This window comes from Oreochromis aureus, linkage group 10, assembly GCF_013358895.1.
Source record: "Oreochromis aureus strain Israel breed Guangdong linkage group 10, ZZ_aureus, whole genome shotgun sequence".
Lineage (NCBI taxonomy): Eukaryota > Metazoa > Chordata > Actinopteri > Cichliformes > Cichlidae > Oreochromis > Oreochromis aureus.
In genome coordinates this window covers 8785887-8806858 of record NC_052951.1, presented here as the reverse complement: position 1 = coordinate 8806858, position 20972 = coordinate 8785887, and the positions used below count along the sequence as shown (strand labels likewise).

At 37.6% G+C, this 20972-nt stretch overlaps 1 protein-coding gene and 1 long non-coding RNA gene across 6 annotated transcripts in view; one reads left to right on the top strand and one right to left on the bottom strand.

Moving 5' to 3' along the window:
• Positions 1-20972, bottom strand: part of LOC120442249 — a 36263-nt gene that overhangs the window by 13296 nt on the left and 1995 nt on the right. The gene's annotated exons all lie outside the window — the stretch shown is intronic.
• zc3h12b (zinc finger CCCH-type containing 12B) lies at positions 960-10233 on the top strand. Of its 4 annotated transcripts, none has more exons than XM_031730676.2 (6): positions 960-1138; positions 6155-6951; positions 7092-7231; positions 7365-7599; positions 7897-8003; positions 8093-10233. In XM_031730676.2, the coding sequence occupies exons 2-6, from the start codon at positions 6317-6319 to the stop codon at positions 9514-9516; spliced, it is 2541 nt and encodes an 846-aa protein (XP_031586536.1). In that variant the 5' UTR covers positions 960-1138; positions 6155-6316; the 3' UTR covers positions 9517-10233. The 4 variants fall into 4 exon arrangements, with proteins under 4 accessions (XP_031586536.1, XP_039474190.1, XP_039474191.1 ...); XM_039618256.1 differs by having other exon boundaries at positions 960-1192; XM_039618257.1 differs by lacking the exon at positions 960-1138 and adding an exon at positions 1231-1689.

Here is a 20972-nt window from a genome sequence, read left to right as displayed (position 1 = left end):
GAAATAAGTGGTAGGCCTTAAACACTATCCACTGCAGATGGACAGTACCTGAGAGTCATGTCCTTAAGTAGTAGGGAAAAAAGTCCAGCATGGACCCAACACAGGACCTGACTAATGCATCTGCTCAGGAGAGAGGTACAACAGTGGGTGTCTACAGCAGTCTGTAAAACACCGTGCAGGCTGTGTTGTGGTTTGAGACTGCATTTCAGCAGTGGTGTTGGAGGTATTGTCAAATTAAGAACAAAGAAAAGTACAGTCAGATTTTGATCCACCTGCAATTCCATCTGGAAATTGGCAACAGATTCATTTTTAGTATGACAATGATCCCAAACACACGGCCAATAAAGTAAAAGTATACCTGGATGATTTTAAAAAAAACAAAACAAAAAACCTATATAGCTCATGGATTGGCCTTCCCAAAGCCTGAACCTCAAAATTATTAAAGTAGTGTGGGATCATCTTGACAGACAACAGAATGCCTTTCCAAAAACCTGGAGAACTATTTCTGAAGACTACTTAAAGAAGTTACAAGAAAGCTGCCTAAGAGCGTTCAGGTTGTGTTGGAAAATAAATATTGACATTCAAGGTTGTTAGAACTGAACAAACTTGCCCAGTTGTAAATTTCCAATTATGTTCGCACATGTTTAAGTACATTTCTACACTCAATTCCCATTATCCTAGCAACAAATAAAGAAAAGGGTGACTTAAGAGTTTTTATACACCACTGTATGTTTTGAAAGTACATGACAACAGTAAGTCACTCAATGCAACAAAAACAGTGCAGTTGGACTACATAGCACATTTTATAAGAAATAACACTTTGATTTGTGTTTATAATTAAGAGCTTCTCGTCGTCATATAATGTTCTTCAGAATGCAAAGAAAACAAGTGTGCTTTTGTGTTTTTGCTTTGGAAAAACGACAGTTCTTAAACTATCATTACACGCGACCAGGAAAAAAAGCATGCTGAGATAGCAGGAGGAAGAAATCGTGTTTATATGGCTTTTTTGACCCTGGTGGCTTTTCACAGTTAAGGTTACTTGTTTCCTTCGTCTTATCTGGCAACCCTGACCAAACTGCGACAGCGCCAATGGCAGCAAAACATAACTGTTACAGGCGAGGAGGATGACAGCAACAAGGTGAGATGAGCATCGTTTGAATTCAGCGATGGCGGTGATATACGTGCAGAATATGTAAGGAATCGTAACGTGCTGCTTTTGTTTTAGTTACGTCTGAAATGTTAAATGAGCGTCAACTTTACCTTAAGTTACTATAGTATTCCGGCAAAAATGTTAGCACACGCTCAGTAACTGAAGCTAACTCACGTTAGCATATTAGCATGTGATGCCTCTGAGATGGCTTTATGTTAGCTGGCGTTACCTAGCTTTGCTACCGTTAACCAAATAAGAGGCCGCGCTTCATTGACAAGGTTGTTGGTTAACTTGTAGCTTGCAACAGCCGTTTTCGGCCGTTCTCAAGCCATAGACGAATAGGATAAACACTGTCAAGCTGTTGTTTTTATGTAGCGAAAATGTTGACTCCAGTTGTCTGAGTAGACTGGCTTGCTAGCGTATGCTAACCACAGCCCGGGGCCCAAGGGTGTCAAAGCGGTTCTCTTTAATCAAACTGACTTTTAAAGACGACGTCTTATGCAGTGGTCATGTTACAGCGTTATTGTAAAGAATGCGATGTAAGTATAAACTGCCTTATACTGACATGTTGTTTAACCTTCCTTTCATCCATCTGAACTCATGATGCTGTCGCTAAAGATATCAAGCACTTGAGGTTTTTGTATTGACGTGTCAGCTTGTTAGCAGAATGATTGCAATAACACAGCCCACCAAAGTTCATTCAGCAGTTCAGGAGGGTCACTGGGATCCATGTTTCATTTTAACCTTAGTTACAAGTCATGTAGTTTGTTTCCTGTAGAGGCAAAAACTTGCTCAATCTGAAAATGGACTTCAGTCATCACATGTCATTTTGTCTGCTGTCACTGTCTAACTTAGTGCGCGTGTGTGTGGATGCGTTTATGAAACACAGAATTAATTAAAAAAAACAAACCAAAAAAAACGAACAGCTAAACTGGTTAAGGAGAAATTCTGTCAGCAGACCAAAGTTGGTTGGACCTTAAATGGTTAATAATATACAAAATTTAACTTGCTGGGAAGAGGGATCATGTCTTAAAGACCTAAAGATGTTTTCATGATTTATACTTTTGTTTGTATCACTATAATTTATTATAATTCAGATTTTTTTTAATGATTGCACGAAGCAGAAACACTCTTGTGTCTTTAAGCACTGCAATCTAAAAATAATGATAAGACTTGGAAGAGACACCTTCCTTCCTGCTTGCCATGGATTATAACTGCAACTGTAAGTGACGGAAATCCACTAAGATAACTGCTGAAAATTTGATGAAATTTGAAAGTTGATGATGAGGCCATATGATGAAGAAATTAACATTTTAAAATTTTAATTAACATTTTTTTTGTTTTGTTCTTTCTTCTTTTTTTGCAGTGAAAACTGCTGCTTGTTTTGAAGTGAGACATTGACACAGTGGAATTAGGGTTATATAGAAGTGTGTTGTTAGATCTTGTGACAGTGTAGTGCCATCCAGCATTAATTCTTCCTGTAATATATCAGATGTCTGAAACACTGATCAGGGTCAATGAGGAAATGACATTTTATCTTTCTTGATTGGTTTCCCTGGATGACATTTTATTTCCTCCTTATATTGAATCATATCCAGGAAAAATAAAAAATAAAAAACCCCAAAATGTTATTTTCAATACAGTTCCATATTATCGTTACGCACTGTTATGTTAGTACAGATAATACACACATGTTGTCTTCTATTGACTTTGTGATACTTTAATTGGTGATCCGCAGATATAGAGCATCTTCATATTGCAATTTTGGGGTGATGGAGTATGTAAGACGTGTGTTTACACAGAACTAGAAACAGTACTAGAAACTGGTCGTGCTGATTATGTATTTACATTTAGTGTTTAGCAAAACCACAAAATATGAGAACAAGGATCGAAAGATGTAATGTTGACTTTGTTCTATGTAAAGTAATAGAAAAGTGTACCAAAGTAACAATTTTTAATTTATTTCCTTTTCACACTTGTGATTTAGCTGGTGGTTTAAGGCGTCAGCTTTGATTTCAAGATGTATAACAACACAAGCATTAAATGTAACACCAGCTTGCTGTGTACTGCAGTTTATTCCTGGTTTGTTCTGGATACTAATGTTGGGTCAGCTTCATGGAAGATGGCTTTACGGGCCTGCCTCACTTGTTGCTATGAAACAGATCTGCATGAGCCTGTGTGTGTGCAGGGATAGTCTGGAGGTCTTGCTGAGACTAAGCCTGTGAATCTGGAGGTGGAAGGGAAAGGATTGAAAGAGCTCTAGCTCTTTTTAAACACGTATTGATGTGCTCATAAAATGTTGTAAATGACAGTGGGTTGTGTGAGCCTTTGTACTGTGTCTGCCGCTAATCCTAGAAGTTCCACACAGTGCCTCATCACCCTCTCCCTCGTCAACTGTGTGCTTAGATATTCAAACCATGGTTTGTTCTCTGTCCTTACACAAGTAGTGACGAGCAGTGAGACTAGGCTCCATTGATGCAGTAAGCCTACACAAAACACTGACATCACAAGGTATGCTTGTTTAGCCATAGATTGACCTTCAAAGTAGCTCCCATGAATGTCGGTGCCTGTGCAGTGTTTTGCCAATACAGTGACGGAGTGTTATTACACGAGCCAGTGCTTAGAGTCAGACAAATGCTTCAGTCAGGTTTCACAATATCAATACTGGCTTTTCCTTTTATAATGCTCACCCCAAACAAAGGTCTAAATGTCAGTTTTAAATTTTTTAAATCGCTGCTTCATGAGTTTTGATGTAGAGTTGTAGCGCAGCTGTGGTGTTCTGCATTTACTGGCTGCGTGAAGAGAGATGATGAGCTGTGTTTGTGTTAGTCGTGACTGGTAAAAAGGAGTTAGCTGATGACAAGGCTGTGTTGCTAAGCAACTCACATCATGGGCTGTGCCTCTTGAAGCTCGAAGCTGGCTGTACTGTCTCTGCAAGACTGGGGGAAAGTGTAGTATAGTGTGTGTGTGTTCATTAGTGTGCTCACCATGGACATTATTTGATTATCAATATCCATGTGTAAAAACAATGTGCACTCTGAGCTGTTGGCAGCGTGTCGTGGTTTAGACTCCGAGCACCCCGAAATCCCTGCAGTGCTTTACCGTAAAACAGCTTTGCTCCCTGTGGAATTCTTCTCAATTCAGATTGATTGTCAGGGGATTAGTGGTGCAGGCTTACACTGTTCAGCCCACACTTTGTCTCAGGTTATGTTAACTTATGTACTTACACCCCATGTATGTCTGGCTTGAATGTTGCTTGGAAGTTAAAATATGATGTTTATTGAAAATAACTGTGATTTGTATCTTTTTTTTCCTAACAGAATGCTGTGATTTTCATTTTAAAACCAGAAAACCAGAAGGACTATGCACTAGGCAGGAGATCAGTGACACTTTAATGTTTGTATCTTTGGCTTTGGTTTGTCCAAAAATTGAGATCATATTTTGTTGTATCTGTTTGCTACATGGAAATAAGCAAAGAAATATTGCACAGAGCTGTTTTGGTTTATTGGTAATTTTAGTTTATAAATGCAACACCTTGTCAGGTGCTTTGCTGTAGTTTGTAATTACCACTTAAGATACATCATTGGTTGTCAGATTTGTTATGAATTAGTGGTTTGTGAGTGTGACATGTTACTTTTCATTAAAAATGCAATAAAGCCTTAAGTATAGTTTGGGGAATATTGCAAGTGAAATAAAATGATTTTTTGTTGGAGGGAAGTAGGAAAAGTTCAGTATGTTCCTCCATTTGTCAATGAATAACCATGCCTGACGGCTACCAAAAACAAGCGCTGCTCTAACTCTTTCCTCCCACAAAGATGATATATGATGATCTCCCCTGTACACTTGGCAAGTGTGATCTCTGACTTCATCATTAACTTTTGATACTGAGTCATTTTGTTCTATAAGCAGAAAAAACAGAATAGGGCTTCAAGAGTTACTCCTAGTAGGCTTTGAAAGGGTAAAGAGTAAGAACATCGCAGTTGTGGCCCCCAGGATCATAATTGGGGTACAACCCACCCATGGCAGTTATTTGCTAATTAAGAATCCAGTGTCTCATGTAGCAGTGCCAGGCAGACCAGTCAGCATGTGTGATTATTGTGCTCCATTTGCCTGAATAATTCAGTCACTTGCTGCAGATGGTATTGTTTCTTGCTGATGGAGAACTTACTGGTCAACCACAAGTAGGGGCAGAAGACTGGGACTCAAAAGTGTTTTCCTAGGTTTTATTGGAATTTATTGTTAGAAGACATAATTATAGACTAATTGATGTATATTTCTGAGTTAAGTATTCTTTGTTTAGTATTAAATCTCAAAAAGTACTTACTTTACCTTTCAACATTACCTTTACTATGTATAAAAGGAAGCCGGCAGCACCTACTGTACTTACAACCGAAAATCTGTCATCCCTTCTAACTTAGTATTACGCTGGACCATCACCAAAAGCAAAACTCTGATATGGGACCCTCCTAACCTGCCATGCAATCCAGTGGTCCTGTTTCCATGCCACAGATTGTACTAAAGATTGACATCACTCATTGGTTTACAAACTCCTGTTCTAAAGCCCTGAAATGAGCATTTTCATATGAGCACAGTCGCCTTGAGGCACTTATATTGTAAGGTAAAGACCTTACAATAATAAAGATAAAACCCCAACAATCAAACAACCCTCTTTGACCAAGTACTTGGCAACAGCGGGAAGGAAAACTCCCTTTTAACAACTCATGAATTCTATTTATAAATTGTCACAAACAACAGAAATGCGTATATATTTGTCAAATAAGATAAAATAACCTCGTCTTCAAATGTGGACCAACCATAGTTGCCACCCAAAGACCCCCTTTTTAGGAAAGGAGGGGCCAAGCTCACTATATCGTTGTTAGATTCATTCTGGTATCTTCCCTCAGTGTCTTTTTTTTTTTGTCTAACTTCAGATTAAGGTGCTTAGGAAAAAAACTGATTGATGAAAGAGACATACTGACCCTTATTTTTGTTGCTTTCTTACAGGATTACATAGTTTGATTTTACCTGCTCACACAGTAGAGACCGTAACCATTTGGCCTGGAGGAGAAGCCTGCAGTGCTAAAGTCCATCCCTGAGCATGATTAGCTGGTTGTGGTGGAGGTGAGGAAGCATGGAGTGGAAATTTGGGGTGTCAAGACAAACGTGATGACAGCATGGTCCATGGTGGAGAAGCTCAAAATGGAAAAACGCCCGTGCAGGGAGGAGAACATTGACTCAAGCGAAGTGCAGCATACCACTGATGAGTCTGAGGATGGAAGCAGCTCAGATAGCGAATCAGAAGAGCAGCAACACCGGAGTGTTCAGGTGAACAGCAGTAGCTGTAAGAGAAGGGAGCCACTGGCTGTAACAAAACCCCACCGACAGCTCTGTCGCTCCCCATGCCTTGATCGGCCCAGTTTTTCCCAGAGTAGCACTGTGCAAGACTTTCGTGAGGATGAGACCAACACAGTACAAGGCGTTAAGCCTGCCAGTGAGAGAGAGTACCAGACTAAGAAGGAATTTGCTTTGAAGTTGGGCTATTCGGGAGAGCAGGTTGAAACTGTGCTCAACAAGTTAGGGTCTGCTGCGCTTATTAACGATGTTCTTGCTGAGTTAGTACGGCTTGGAAACAAAGCAGAGCCTGAAAACCAGTCTTGCAGCAGCAGTACAGCCACGCCAATATCACGCTCCCCCTGTGTTAAAGAGACTGTTAGTCCCGAAGTGTCAGTGGAAGAGGAATCTGTGGATAGCTTTGATAACCTCAGGCCTATCGTCATCGATGGCTCAAATGTGGCAATGAGGTGAGGGACACAGAGACTTACACTCATATTGAACTGGTCTGTGCTCTGTACAGAATAAACTTATTGTACTGAAGTATTTTCCTTTAATAGTCAGCCGTTCCATGAAGTTAACTAAACTTAATACTGTTCTGTTTTGATAGCCACGGAAACAAAGAGGTGTTCTCTTGCCGTGGCATCCAGCTTGCTGTTGAATGGTTTCTGGAGAAAGGACACAAAGACATCACTGTGTTTGTCCCAGCCTGGAGGAAGGAGCAGTCAAGACCCGATGCCCTCATCGCAGGTGACTGTGCATTCACCTTACATCATAACACTGGTGCTATTTAAAGCGCAGCCTTTTAACTTGTACCTGTTGGAATTATAATAAACTGTTACCAAACTGATACACATAAACTCACTCAGTATTCCTCTTTCAGATCAAGAAATCTTACGCAAGCTGGAGAAAGAGAAGATCTTGGTTTTTACCCCGTCTCGGAGAGTTCAAGGCAGGAGAGTGGTTTGCTATGATGATCGCTTCATAGTGAAGCTGGCTTATGATTCTGATGGAATTATTGTGTCAAATGACAACTACAGAGACTTGCAAAATGAGAAGCCAGAATGGAAGAAATTTATAGAAGAGCGACTCCTAATGTACTCATTTGTCAATGACAAGTAAGAAACTGTCACTGTCATTTTTTGGCATAGCTATACTATGTAAAATGCTTTCATGAATGCCACTTTAGACTGTACAAATACAGTGTCTGTTAGAAACGTGTGGGGTTGTTTTATGTAAACATAAAACAGAAGTAAAATTATTTGTTAAATCAATATATTAAAGACTATATATGTTGCATGAACTGTTGGATTTTTATATTGTGATCTATAGTAGACAATAGGAGATGCCAGTTTTGAATTCTTTTCTGTGGTAGAGACACTTTTGTGTTTAATAATAAATATTTTTGTAATTAGGTTTATGCCACCTGATGATCCATTGGGAAGACATGGACCAAGCTTAGAAAATTTCCTGCGCAAACGCCCCGTTGTACCAGAGCACAAAAAACAACCTTGCCCCTATGGTAGGTTCTTTCTTCAAAATACTGCTTTTCTGTCTGGGTATTCAATGTGTTTCATTTTCTTAACTTAATCTTCAATTTCTTTGTACAAGGAAAAAAATGCACATATGGACATAAGTGCAAGTACTATCACCCAGAGCGTGTCAACCAGCCACAGCGCTCCGTGGCTGATGAACTACGGGCCTTTGCCAAATTGTCTGCAGTGAAAACAATGAGTGAAGGGGCTTTAGCTAAGTGTGGGACTGGTCCAGCAACTGTAAAGGGGGATAGCAACTCTGAGGCCAAACGCGTGGCACCCAAACGTCAGTCTGACCCCAGCATCCGTTCAGTGGCTTGTGAACCTCCAGAGGCACTGTCCGCCATTAGGAAGTCTGAGACAAATTCAGTGCCTTCCCTCGTGTCTGCTCTCAGTGTGCCCACAATGCAGCCAGCCAAGAGCCACGCAGCTGGTGCCTTGAACACACGATCAGCCAGCAGCCCAGTGCCAGGTTCTTTGCAGTTTTCTCACAGTTCTCTGGAGCACATGTCTAGTGTACAGTACCCTCCTATTTTAGTTACTAATAGTCATGGCGCCTCTGTAACATATAGTGAACAGTTCCCAAAGTATGACTCAGTTAGTGACCATGGCTATTATTCCCTGCACAGTGATTTTTCAAATATGAGCATGAGCAGCATGCATAATGTTGACAGTTTCTGTAGCATGGAGCACGAGCATGTGTATCAGAGAAACCCCAGCCACTGCCCTGAATCCTGCCTCAGCCATTCAAACAGTGACTCGTTCTCATCTTATGGGGACCTGTACCCAAGCTCTGTGGACAGTAGCTTAGAGGAGAGTATGAAGGGGCAGCAGCAGTCTCCTGCACAGACTAGGATGCAAGCGTTCTCCCACGGGTTTCGTCATGAAGCGCTGACTAGGGTACAGAGTTACGGACCAGAGGAGCCAAAGCAAGGCCCACGTAAGCAGGCTGGGTCTCATCTAGCACCACATATCCAGCATGCTGCAGTGGGAGCCAGGTCCAGCTGTCCTGGAGATTATCCCCTAACTCAGAATGTTCTCCCACCTTTGTCCTCACAACCCACACGCTCGCTAGGTATGACTCGTATGGACAGCATATCGGATTCGAGGCTATATGATAGCAACCCAATGAGACAGAGGCGACCTCCACTGTGCCGTGAGCAGCATGCAAGCTGGGACCCTCTCCCTTGTGGTAATGAGTCCTATGAATATCATTCATATCCACTGAGTAACAGCTTGATGCCATGTTGTGAGCGGGTGATGGTCCGCAGCATGCCAGACAAAATGGAACAAATCTGGAACTCGCCATGGGAGGCCCCATCTGGAGCTGAACACCAAGAGCGGTATGCTATCCCAGACCACCAGTATCAAACATACAGGAACCTTTGTAACATCTTTCCTGCTTACATAGTCCACGCTGTAATGGAGAAGAACCCTCATTTGACAGACCCGCAACAACTTGCCGCTGTCATTGTTACAAAACTGAGGTCATGCCACTGAACAGTTAATTGTATGAAACTTTCAAAATGGATTTAATAAGAGAAATTAGGATTTCTTTGCAAAGATAGGCATATGTTAAATGTTGCTCCATGTGCAACGTCTGCCCTCAGGAGTTAGTCATTTTTAAATGTTTCTGGTAGGATAGAGAACATTTTTGTATGAAGTGGGGTGTAGCTGATACAAGCCAACACCTTATTAGAAATCTGGTTCATAACGTATTCATACTACCTGAGCAGGAACAGGGAAGCAGCGTCTGTTTAACATGACAGGTAATTCCTGTATTGTCATTAACCTTTGGCAGTACTGTACGGTGTCCCTTAATGTGGAACATAATACTGCTGTATTTAAATGACGTTACATGTTGTACAAAGTTGTAGAGGCTGAAAACAATATGAAATATTCAATCCATTTTGTAAAACATATAAATAAAGTAATGTGTGAAATAAGAAATAATGAAATCAACAAGCTAACATTCTAGGTAGGTTGTAAGCACAGAAGACAGTTTATTATAGGAATTAAAATTGGCTGATTAATTCAGAGAGCAATCTTTTAAAGACCAAAAAACACTAAAAGCCATTATTCATTTCTTCATTTCAAATCAACAGCTTGATGAAGTTTCGAATGCTGGCACTTGTGAGCTAATTGACAAGCTTGCTAGAAAGTTAGCATTAGTTGGCAAACACATATATACATATATATATATATATATATGTGTGTGTGTATATATATATATATATATATATATATATATATATATATATATATATATATATATACATGCATATACATACATACAGACATGCATATATATATATATATATATATATATATATATATGTATATGTGTGTGTGTGTGTGTGTGTGTGTGTGTGTGTGTGTGTATGTGTGTGTGTATATATATATATATATATATATATATATTTCTGTAATATAATTTCTGTAATATTGAATGCGCCGTATCAGTGTGAACAATTGAATTATTAAACAAGTTAGGTAAATACCAGCACAGGAAATAATTACATGGTCCTATCTCCCAGATTTCCCAAATTAGATTAGTCATAAAGCACATCAATATTTGTACAACAGCTTTTATGAAGATCCTGTTCAGGTGTTTTGAATGCGTTATGAAAGGCATCTAAAGTGTTTCTGATGCAGTGGAACTATAAATAACCATGCAGTCTGCCTCTGCTGTAAATAATATTTATGATATGTTTTTGTTTTGTTTGTTTGTTTGGTTTTTTTGGGGGGGGCGGGGGGGGAATTTATTTTGAAGACAAGTAAGAGGGAGGTAGGTATATACCTCACCGCATGAACTATGACATTTTATGGCCTTATATCTGAATGACCTCACACTTATTCATTGTCCAATTGGTTTCGGTGAACATCTTTGTCATTGAAGCCTCACAATTTCAAATGTAAAGCACTATCTCAGTATCTAAAGAGATATATTTTCTCAGCCTCACTTAACAAAGCTACTATTTTGGTAGAATTTGACAGTGCACAAAGCAAGCCAAAAAATTATTTGACTTGTATATATGTGCACATATTTATGTACATATGATCACACAAAAGCCATTATTTCAAAGTCATTTATAAGCTGCTAAATAATGCCAAAAAATAATTTATATAGTGTCACTATTCAAAATAATTTTAGTTCACAGGATCAATTGGATTATAGTATAGAAAGAGCACCTGTGTTTGGATAATTTCCTATAGTGTACTGTATAGTTAGCTGTCTGATTTTTATTGGATGCTACATCCAGGACTTTCCTCTTTATAAAATTGTAAAATCTGTTGTGCTAATCCTTTTCAGTGTGAAGTATTCAAAGTATCTTTGTTTCACGCAGTAGTTCTATTGGACTTGTTCAAGTTGCCACTGGAGCAGTTTGTTTTCAGGTGCAAGTCAATTTATTTTCTAACTACTTTTACATGCACCTAGATAGTGTGATCATTTGAGCTTTAGTCAGTTACCTAATTCTGATTCATAAAAAAAAGAAAACTGTTGTCTTCAGTTTAAGTCATCAAGTGCTCATGTGCATGACACACCTAAGCCAGGGAAGGTGGTATCACTGTGGCAGTTATCTAGCAAAAATCCAAGATTACTGCATCTAAAGTCTAGTCCAGTGTGTGGTGAACAAATCTGTGGATTTTAATATTAAATGAAGTGGTTTAGTGTTTTAAATTGAACAAGTGCATTTCTAACATTAAGAAGGTTTTTAGATGGAAATATGCAAGCAGTAAAACATGCTCCCCTATAATAGAGCACATCTCCTCACATTACATTTAGTTCAGTTGCACCTGTAAGAAATATTTTCTTGTAGAAAGTAATTTCTTATAGAACGTACATGCACTTAAAATATGGCAAAGTTGATTGAAACTGCAGAAAGGAGACTTTTTACTCCGTCAATATTCCAGTGCATCTAAATAAGTCATCCGATCTCATGCCCTTACCTGACTTCCAGCTTTCTCTCATGTGCATGTAAATGTGGTAAAACTGAGAATTCATTGCTCCTGGCTATGATGTGACTTTAGTAGGGACATTGGAAGTTGTAGAAGTATATTCTCGGAGATGGAAACAGTGTTCACTATCACAGTTAAATGTTTGCACAAGGAATTCTGATACCGACTGAACATTTGCCTGATGTTATTTATCAGATAACTCTGAGGATCTGGCTTAAATAGTTAGGCCTGGTAGTAAAATAAATATTGTGATATTTTGTAAAGTATTAGGTTTAAAAAACAAAAAATTGAATAAACACAATAAATACATTTCTGTGAATGCTTGAAAGCATGTTGGAGATGAAATTTCCTGTATGGCTTTTTATAGGAGGCTGGACTGCTAATCTATAGATGTACAATACGCATACGTGCAGCTGGTCTCTAAGGATTGTGGAAAGATTTGGCTGTGCCTTGCAGCACACTGCTCTCAGGATGCTTTCACTTTTCTAATTTTAAGTCTTTCCTGCCAAAACCAGCGGTTACTGGCAAAAGTGTACTCTGATCTAGTAATTATATATAGATATATTTGTGAAATTCCTACATGTAACATGTAGTACCTTAAAGTTAGTTATTTATGGTTGAGACATGAAGATGGCATTGCAAAACTTTGTACTTTTTGTGAATATCCTCTTTATGCACCTTGAGCGTTCGAACAGCGAGCTAACAGTTTGAATTCATGTGGTGCAACTTCAGAAGTTCCATAAGCGTGTCTGTGTAGCCAAAGACAAATGTGACAATATTAAAAAGTACTCAAAAAAGTTGTTTTCTTGATTTGCTCATGGTAATGCTGATTGGAAAGTGTTGAACCAGGCCTTTAAAATTTCTGCCCTTATCAAGCCTAAAAATGATGACGTTGGGTACTAAGTTTGGTATCTAACATCTGATACCAGGCAGTCAGGCCTGATATTATTCTGCTTCAAACACTACACTTGCAGAAGTTGTACCATGTAAAGCCAGCCCATATAGCAGAACCATGCTCCTAGCGCATTTAAAGGGAAATGCCACTTATTTTCAGGGTTCAGGAATGGTAACCCTTAGGCCTGCTATTAAAGTGCACAGTGGTTAAAGGCTCATTTGTAAAAGATTCCATTGAGTTTCAACAAACAACAAAAATGCATTTGGTGTCAGTTTATAGTTCGTGCTAATAAATTATTAAAAACGCTATAAATTAATGTTTAGCTCGCATTTTAGGAAACGAAGCTGCACCAGACTATCACAAAGCTGTCTATTTGTCATTTATTCTATGAACGTGTTCATGAATTTTTAAACTGAGTGGTATTACTCTTTAACAAGGCTAATTATGTGAGCCTGACCTTGTCTCCTTGGTGGTGCTTTTAAAGATGCATATAAATATTTCTTTGTAATGTTTAGGTAGAACCGTAATATGTAGACATAAAGAAAAAAAACAGTTGAATGTGTTTTGCCCAAAATGATTTTTGGGCTTTGCTGACTTTGTTTTTCATGAAAAAAGACAAGGCCACGTTAGGCTAGCTGTCTGTTCATGAGAAGGTGAAACAAACTGCCTAAATGTTTCTTCATGTGAAACAATCAGATTGCAAGGCTGCTGTCAAGGTTGTTTCTGGCATTTGGCTAAAAGTTTGCGTGCCATCCTTTCCCTTTGAAATAATTGAATTGTTCTACTTTGGAAAACTTTGTAAAAACACTGAAGCGCTGTATGCTACAAGAAACGACTCTAAATAAAAAAAACAAACAAAACAACAACAAAAAAAATTGGCTTTGTTGCCAATTGTAGCACCAAATTAAGATCAGTAGTTTGCCTTTTTCACTTAGAAATATTTAACCTTATTGAGGTCCATATTCAACATGAACACTGGAATAGTCCATTGACCATGAGCTAAATTGTGCGTGTACTTCACTTAGTAACTGTAATGTAGGATGTAGGTCACAGCATAAATCCACCAAAAAGCAAATGGTCTGGGTTTTTTGTTTTAATGTTTTGTGTTAAATTTGGAAACTTGGTTGGCAATGGACCACTTCCAGGATAAAAAAATAAAAACCTCATTATTTCTGATAAATACTTTCAATGTACCAATCTTTCTTCTTTTGTTGTTGTTGTTGCTTTGGATAAATGTTATAGACCATAATGGTGGTTTTTAGTCCTCTCCCTTCCTTTCTAAGTGCCGCAAACAGCTAAGTCACAAATGTCTAGAATTGACTTTTGCTTGTTGATACAAATTGTATCTATACCTTGAATGTAACAAAATATGAAATGTATAATATGAAAATAGTTTTGTTTAAATAAAGGGGGTAAAAAAACAATGCCATAATGTTTGTGACACTGTGTGTCACTGGGAGTAGCCCACTGGTATGTACTTATTCTTACTGGGTACAGTAGTTAAATTACAGGGACATTTATGTGCTACATAAACGTGCACAGATACCCTGTGTACAGCAGTAAGCATCGTGTCCTCTTTGTACATAGTGTTATATATATATATGTATGTATGTATATATATGTATGTATGTATGTATATATATGTATGTATGTATGTATGTATATATATGTATGTATGTATGTATATATATATATGTATGTATGTATGTATATATATATATGTATGTATATATATATATATATATGTATGTATGTATATATATATATATATATATATGTATATATATATATATATATATATATATATATATATATATATATATATATATATATATATATATATATATATATATATATATATATATATATATATATATATATATATATATATATATATATATATATATATATATATATATATATATATATATATATATATGTATATATATATATATATATATATATATATATATATATATATATATATATATATATATATATATATATATATATATATATATATATATATAGTTAAGCCCATAATTATTCATACCCCTGCCAAATTTTGACTTAAAGTTACTTTTATTCAACTAGCAAGTTATTTTTTGACTGGAAATGACACAGGCGTCTCACAAAAGACAACAAGATGATGTACAAGACGCATCATTGTGAAAAAAAAATATTTCTCAGCTTTTATTTACATTTGAGCAAAAAGTATCATGTCCAGAATTATTCATACCCTTTACAAACTGTCACAGTCTCTGGGAAAATCCAAAGTTCCATACCATTCCAAATAGTCAAAGCTGTTCTAAAGCATCCTAATTACCCTGATTAATTGGAAATAGCTGTTTTACTCAATTCAACAAGTGAAAAACAGCAGCTCTTTGCAGGTGGTCTGTGGACAGTCATGGCTAAGACAAAAGAACTCAGTGAGGACCTGCAGCTGTGCATTGTGGCTGCTCACAAGTGAGGAATGGGCTACAAGGCCATATCCAAATGTTTTCAAGTTCCAGTGGCTACAGTGCAAAGTATTATTAAAAAATACAAGATGTTCCGCACTGTGGAAAATCTCAGAGGACGTTGTCGGAAGCCAAAAGTGAAACCTGTGCTGGCCAGGAGAATAGTGAGAGAGGTGAAAAAGAATCCAAGGATCACCACCAAGGCCATTCTGGTGAATCTGGGCTCTGCTGGTGGTAATGTCTCAAGGCAGACAGTCCAACGGACACTGCTGGGTTCCACGGATGCAGACCAAGGAAAACGTCACTTCTCCAGGCACTTCTAAGGCATGCAAAAGCTCATTTGGCCTTTGCAAATGCTCATCTGGACAAAGAAGAAGGTTTCTGGTCTTCAGTGTTATGGTCAGATGAAACAAAAATTGAATTATTTGGTCACAATGATGTTGCCTTCATTTGGCATAAAATGGAGAAGCCTTCAACCCAAAGAACACCATCCCTACTGTCAAACATGGTGGTGGGAACCTAATGCTTTGGGGTGTTTTTAGCCAATGGACCAGGGAACCTAATCACAGTAAACAGCACCATGAAAAAGAGCAATACATGAAGATTCTCAACAACAACATCAGGCAGTCTGCAGAAAAACTTGGCCTTGGGAACCAGTGGACATTTTAGCACGACAATGACCCAAAACATACAGCAAACGTGGTGAAGAAATGGTTAGCAGACAACAACATGAACGTTTTGCAGTGGCCTAGCCAGAGTCCTGACTTGAATCCAATTGAGAATCTGTGGAGGGAGCTAAAGATCAGGGTGATGGCAAGAAGACCCTCCAACCTGAAAGATTTGGAGCTCATTGCTAAAGATGAATGGGCAAAAATGCCTGTGGAGACATGCAAAAAGCTGGTCTGCAATTATAGGAAGCGTTTGATTGCTGTAATAGCCAATAAAGGCTTTTTTCTATTGATTATTGAGAAGGGTATGAATAATTCTGGACATGATACTTTTTGCTAAAATATAAATAAAACCTGAAAAATATTTTTTTCTACAATGATGCCTCTTGTACATCGTCTTATTATCTTTGGGGAGACACCTGTGTCATTTCTGCTCAAAAAAGAACTTGCTTGTTGAACAAAAGTAACTTTAAGTCAAAATTTGGCAGGGGTATGAATAATTATGGGCTTAACTGTATATGTATATACATATATATATGTATATACATATATGTATATACATATATGTATATATATATGTGTATATGTATGTATATGTATATATATGTAAAATTAAATATACACTGCTGTGAAAAAGTATTTGCCCTCTTCCTAATTCTTTTTCTTTTTAAATTTTGGATATTTGTCACATTTAAACATTTCAGATCAAGCAAATGTGATTTAATATGGTTTTTAAATGATGATTTTGTTTATTCAATTTAAAAAGCTAGCTAAACCTACCTGGCCCTTTGTGAAAACGTATTTAACGTGCTGTCCCTGGTAGCAAGAACTGTAATAAAGCATTAAATTTAAATTTGTCCTGCTGCAAACACCATGTGTGATCGAGCTTCAGGGTATGAATTGATAGCCAGACATTCTCCTTCAGGATTTTCTGTAGAGGAGCAGAATTCATGGTTATATCAATTACTTTTTTCTTAATACATGAAATAGTCATTTAAAAAAAAACAGCATTTTTTATTTACTTGGGTTATCTTTGTGTAATATTAAAATTAGTTTGATCGTGTACATGTGACAAATATGGAAAAAAAAATCAAGAAGGGGCAAATACTTTAACAGCACTTTTACAGTGCAGTCTGTAAATGTAACAGGTATTTAACTTGTTTTAAGTTGTTAAAATTATTTTGTGTTGTAATCGTGTGCATCTATTTCATCTGATCTGACATGTCTTTATGCTATTTAAATGGGAATTTAAATATTTTTGGATATATTTTGCTGAATAAAATATGCCAAAGTTATTCTTGGGTGGCTTTGTTTAAAAAAACAAACAAAAAAAACAAATAGAAAAAGAATCTTGTGATTCAGCACACGGGTTGTCATGCAATGTATTCTATATTTTTAAGGACAAAGGTTTTCTTTTTCACACACTGTAAGCAAAGGGTAACTCCGCAACAAACGCAAATCAGTGCATAGCCTGGCAGTTTGAAAATGGTTAAAAGCACGATACAAAATCTGCAGTCTATCATTGGCTGATGTCTGGGTGCCAAGTGATGTCACCACATATCATCCACACCGTTGGCAAGACTGAGACTGCAGTATCATTAGTGACTGTAATAAAGTGCCAGTTTTCACTCAGATTTGTGTTTGATGTTTATCGGTCTTGAAAGATGTTTTTAAAACTGGAATTTTCTTGGAATGCTTGGCCGTTGATTTAATGACTAGCCCTCTATGTTAACAAAGCAGAGGTGTGTTGAATTGTGGATTCTTTCATTACTGAATTCTTCACCAATTGTAATTTATCAATGTTGTTATCTGAGGCCAGTTTGCATTTGATTAGCACCGTTTTCAATGTGTTAACACGGATATTGTCAGTATTATATCAGAATCTGTTGTTGGCTGAAATCAAGACCAAAGTGATTTTTGATGTGTACACTTCTCATAACTGTCATGATTATTGATTCAAATAGTTTTCGTCCCTTGATGTCTTGCAGTTTGTGCGACCAAATGGAATGCTGGCGTACAAAATGTCACGACAGCAGGTACACGCATATAAACAGGACTGTACATATACAGTATACAGTGTAATACTCAGGTTAAACACACAAACATTTTAAATCACAGACTTGGTTGTTTTCTAATACTGAGAAATGCAGTGGTCACCTTTCTGAAGTATGTGTAGGTCTCACCTTTGAATAGACCGTTGTCTGCAATGTGAAAAAGGGAAATATAAAACAAGTTTTTTTTTGTGTTGTGATGATCTGCAGTATTGTAACTCACACTGACTAGAAAGCATTGCTTTTATAGACTAATATATACGAAAATAGACTCTTTGGGTCTGTGGGCTCAAACAAAATGTAAGTCTTAATGACAAACTGTGTTTCTCTCCATAAATAAAGCAGAATTCTGTTCCAACTGTGTTTTATCTCTTTTTAATGAGGTGGTTGATTATAGAAACAACTGTTATTTATTTATTTCCTGAAAAGAGAAAAGGTAATCCTCAGTATGCAACTAACTTAAATGTTTATTACCCATTCTCACCCTCCAGGAGGACGGGATACTGGATAGAGGTGGATGGATTGATTGTAGACACTGCTTTATATATGATAAATGGACAGGTTCTTATATAGCCCTTTTCTACTCGAGCACTCAAAAGGGTTTCATAAAGCATGCCTCATTCACACAAACAATTTTTTCTATAGCTAACATTCACAAATCAATGAATGCATCAGAGAGCAACTTGGGGTTCAGTACCTTGCCCAAGGATACTTAGGGCCTCCTTGGGCAGCCCTAGATAGGGATTGAACCATCAACCTCCGATTAGTAGATGAGCTGCTCTACCTCCTCAGCAACCTATAATACATAATATTTCATTTAATATAGACTTCACTCATTATTAGAATCAGGCAAAACCATCTGAGGCGAAGAATGCAATCTTACATCATTTGTTTTGAATAATGTGTTATGGCAAAGACGTGTTGAATTAAAATGTATTCTGAAAGTAGCAAAACTGTCCTACATCATCACTGGAAGATATTTGTCAAAATTACTTTTCCCCTTTACCATTTATTTTAAAGTGATTATAGCCTAAATATACTTTGAGATTATCTTTTAAAAAAATCCATTTGTACTTCTGTAAAGTGATCCCACAGGCTGGTGCTATAAACCTCTCTGCTTATATACTGCAGCTGTGCATGTGCAACAGGTTACACGGCACATGCACACTCTCTGCTGGTGGAGCGGTGCAATAGTAGAGCCATGCGCCACTGACACAAGTGCAGATTTTCATTATTTGATACGAAACAATTTCAGAAACCTGAAAGGCCTCTTTAATTAAAACTGTCAAATACTATAATCTGTCTGTCCTGTCTCTGGCTCCTAACTTCTAACAAAGCACTTACTCCACTGCTCCTGTGAGACCTTTTTCAACTGTGGTCAGGTCTGCTGATGGATACTGTGCTGAGTGTACACGAAATGATAAATGAATATTTAGGTAGACTTCTTGGGATTAATATCAGCTATAAAAGAAACTACAAGTTGCAGATGAAAGTTAAGGATTCATTCTTACACAGTATTTGTTGCAGTATAGAAATGTTGTATTTTATGCCCCAGAATATGATAATCTGTTTTTTTACTTTTAGATCATTGGAAACTCATTAGGGTTCGTTTATGAAAAAAAGAGCATTCCTTGCACAATGTTAATGTTCAAAAACCACTTTTCAACAGGAAGAGTGGACATGTCCAAGAAACAGTCTACTCTCATCAGCCAGATTGTGACAGCTGTACACGTGTGGTCTTGGAGCCGTCTTGCCTCTGATTTGAAAGCAGCATGCAGCTCATTCAGTGAGACTGTGGGTTGTCATCCACCATCATCAGAGATGAGTCAACATACAAACTCGGTGACATCTCCATGCTGCGCTCTCACTTAGAATATTCAAACACCAGCCCTTTTCAAAGATTCCTGTGTCTAGTCATTTATAGTTTCCTTTTTACTTTGATGGCATGTGTAAAATTTGAATGCTGTTATCTCTACATACCATACACATGTGCAACTTTTTACTTTTACAACATAGGCCCGAACAACGGTTAAACACATCTTGACTTAAATCAGCTAGGAGGCGTCTTGAAGCGGGAATCTGTACTTCTTTAATGGCTTGCAAAGATGAGGGGGGTGGGGGACGAGGGATGAGAAAAAACCTGCAACCACCTCTAGATGTTGTTGACCACAAATTTTCAATCTGGGCTGAGAAGTTTCATCCAGAGCATGTAAAAAGCAGTGTAGAAACCTCTTTTAAGGTTCACGATGTTGGTTTACTGCACTGAGACGGTGTGCAGTTTCATGATTTAGGCGCTTTATGTGATGCATACTGAAAGAGGAGGCCTTAGAGTTTGTATTTCATCATATTGCATGCTGCACTGCCTGTTACAGTGTAATATTTAGTGACATATTTCAGGCCAACTGATGCCCTGACAGAGCTGTTTTGAATGACCTGAGGCTGCCTTTTTTACATGCCTGTCTGTCCTGATGGCGGTGGAGATGAGATGGAGACATGAGTGTTCACAATAGCCTGATATCCACTGGATCATCCTGTTAAGTTGTCTGTTATATGTAGACAACATTTCATTCTTTGTTCATCCTTTGAATTGTTGTTTTTTTAAGTTTGAACAATTTATAGATTGGTGTTAAGTACCTTGACAAACAAAAATCATTCCTCTGCAATTGGTCAGGTACAAGGACTGCACTGAAAATGAATGGAAATAGAGCCAATGTCCATAGAAAGGCTTTGAATGACCATCAGAAAGCCTGGAGAACTATGACTCAAGACCAATTTAAAGATTACAAGCAAGCCTAGCTCCTTGGAAGCAAAATATTTTTAAAAATGGGGGGTGGTTCAAGACTTTTGCACAGCACCGTATGCATTATTTATCCTATAGTAACCCAGTTCTACAGAAGTTTCTATGTGGTGTTGCCATCCATTC

Excerpts from the sequence above, each read along its gene's own strand:
- zc3h12b (XM_031730676.2), top strand. The coding sequence starts at position 6,317 with ATGACAGCATGGTCCATGGTGGAGAAGCTCAAAATGGAAAAACGCCCG. Across the intron at positions 6,952-7,091 it reads GGCTCAAATGTGGCAATGAG|CCACGGAAACAAAGAGGTGT; the intron begins GTGAGGGACACA and ends CTGTTTTGATAG. Across the intron at positions 7,600-7,896 it reads TACTCATTTGTCAATGACAA|GTTTATGCCACCTGATGATC; the intron begins GTAAGAAACTGT and ends TTTTGTAATTAG.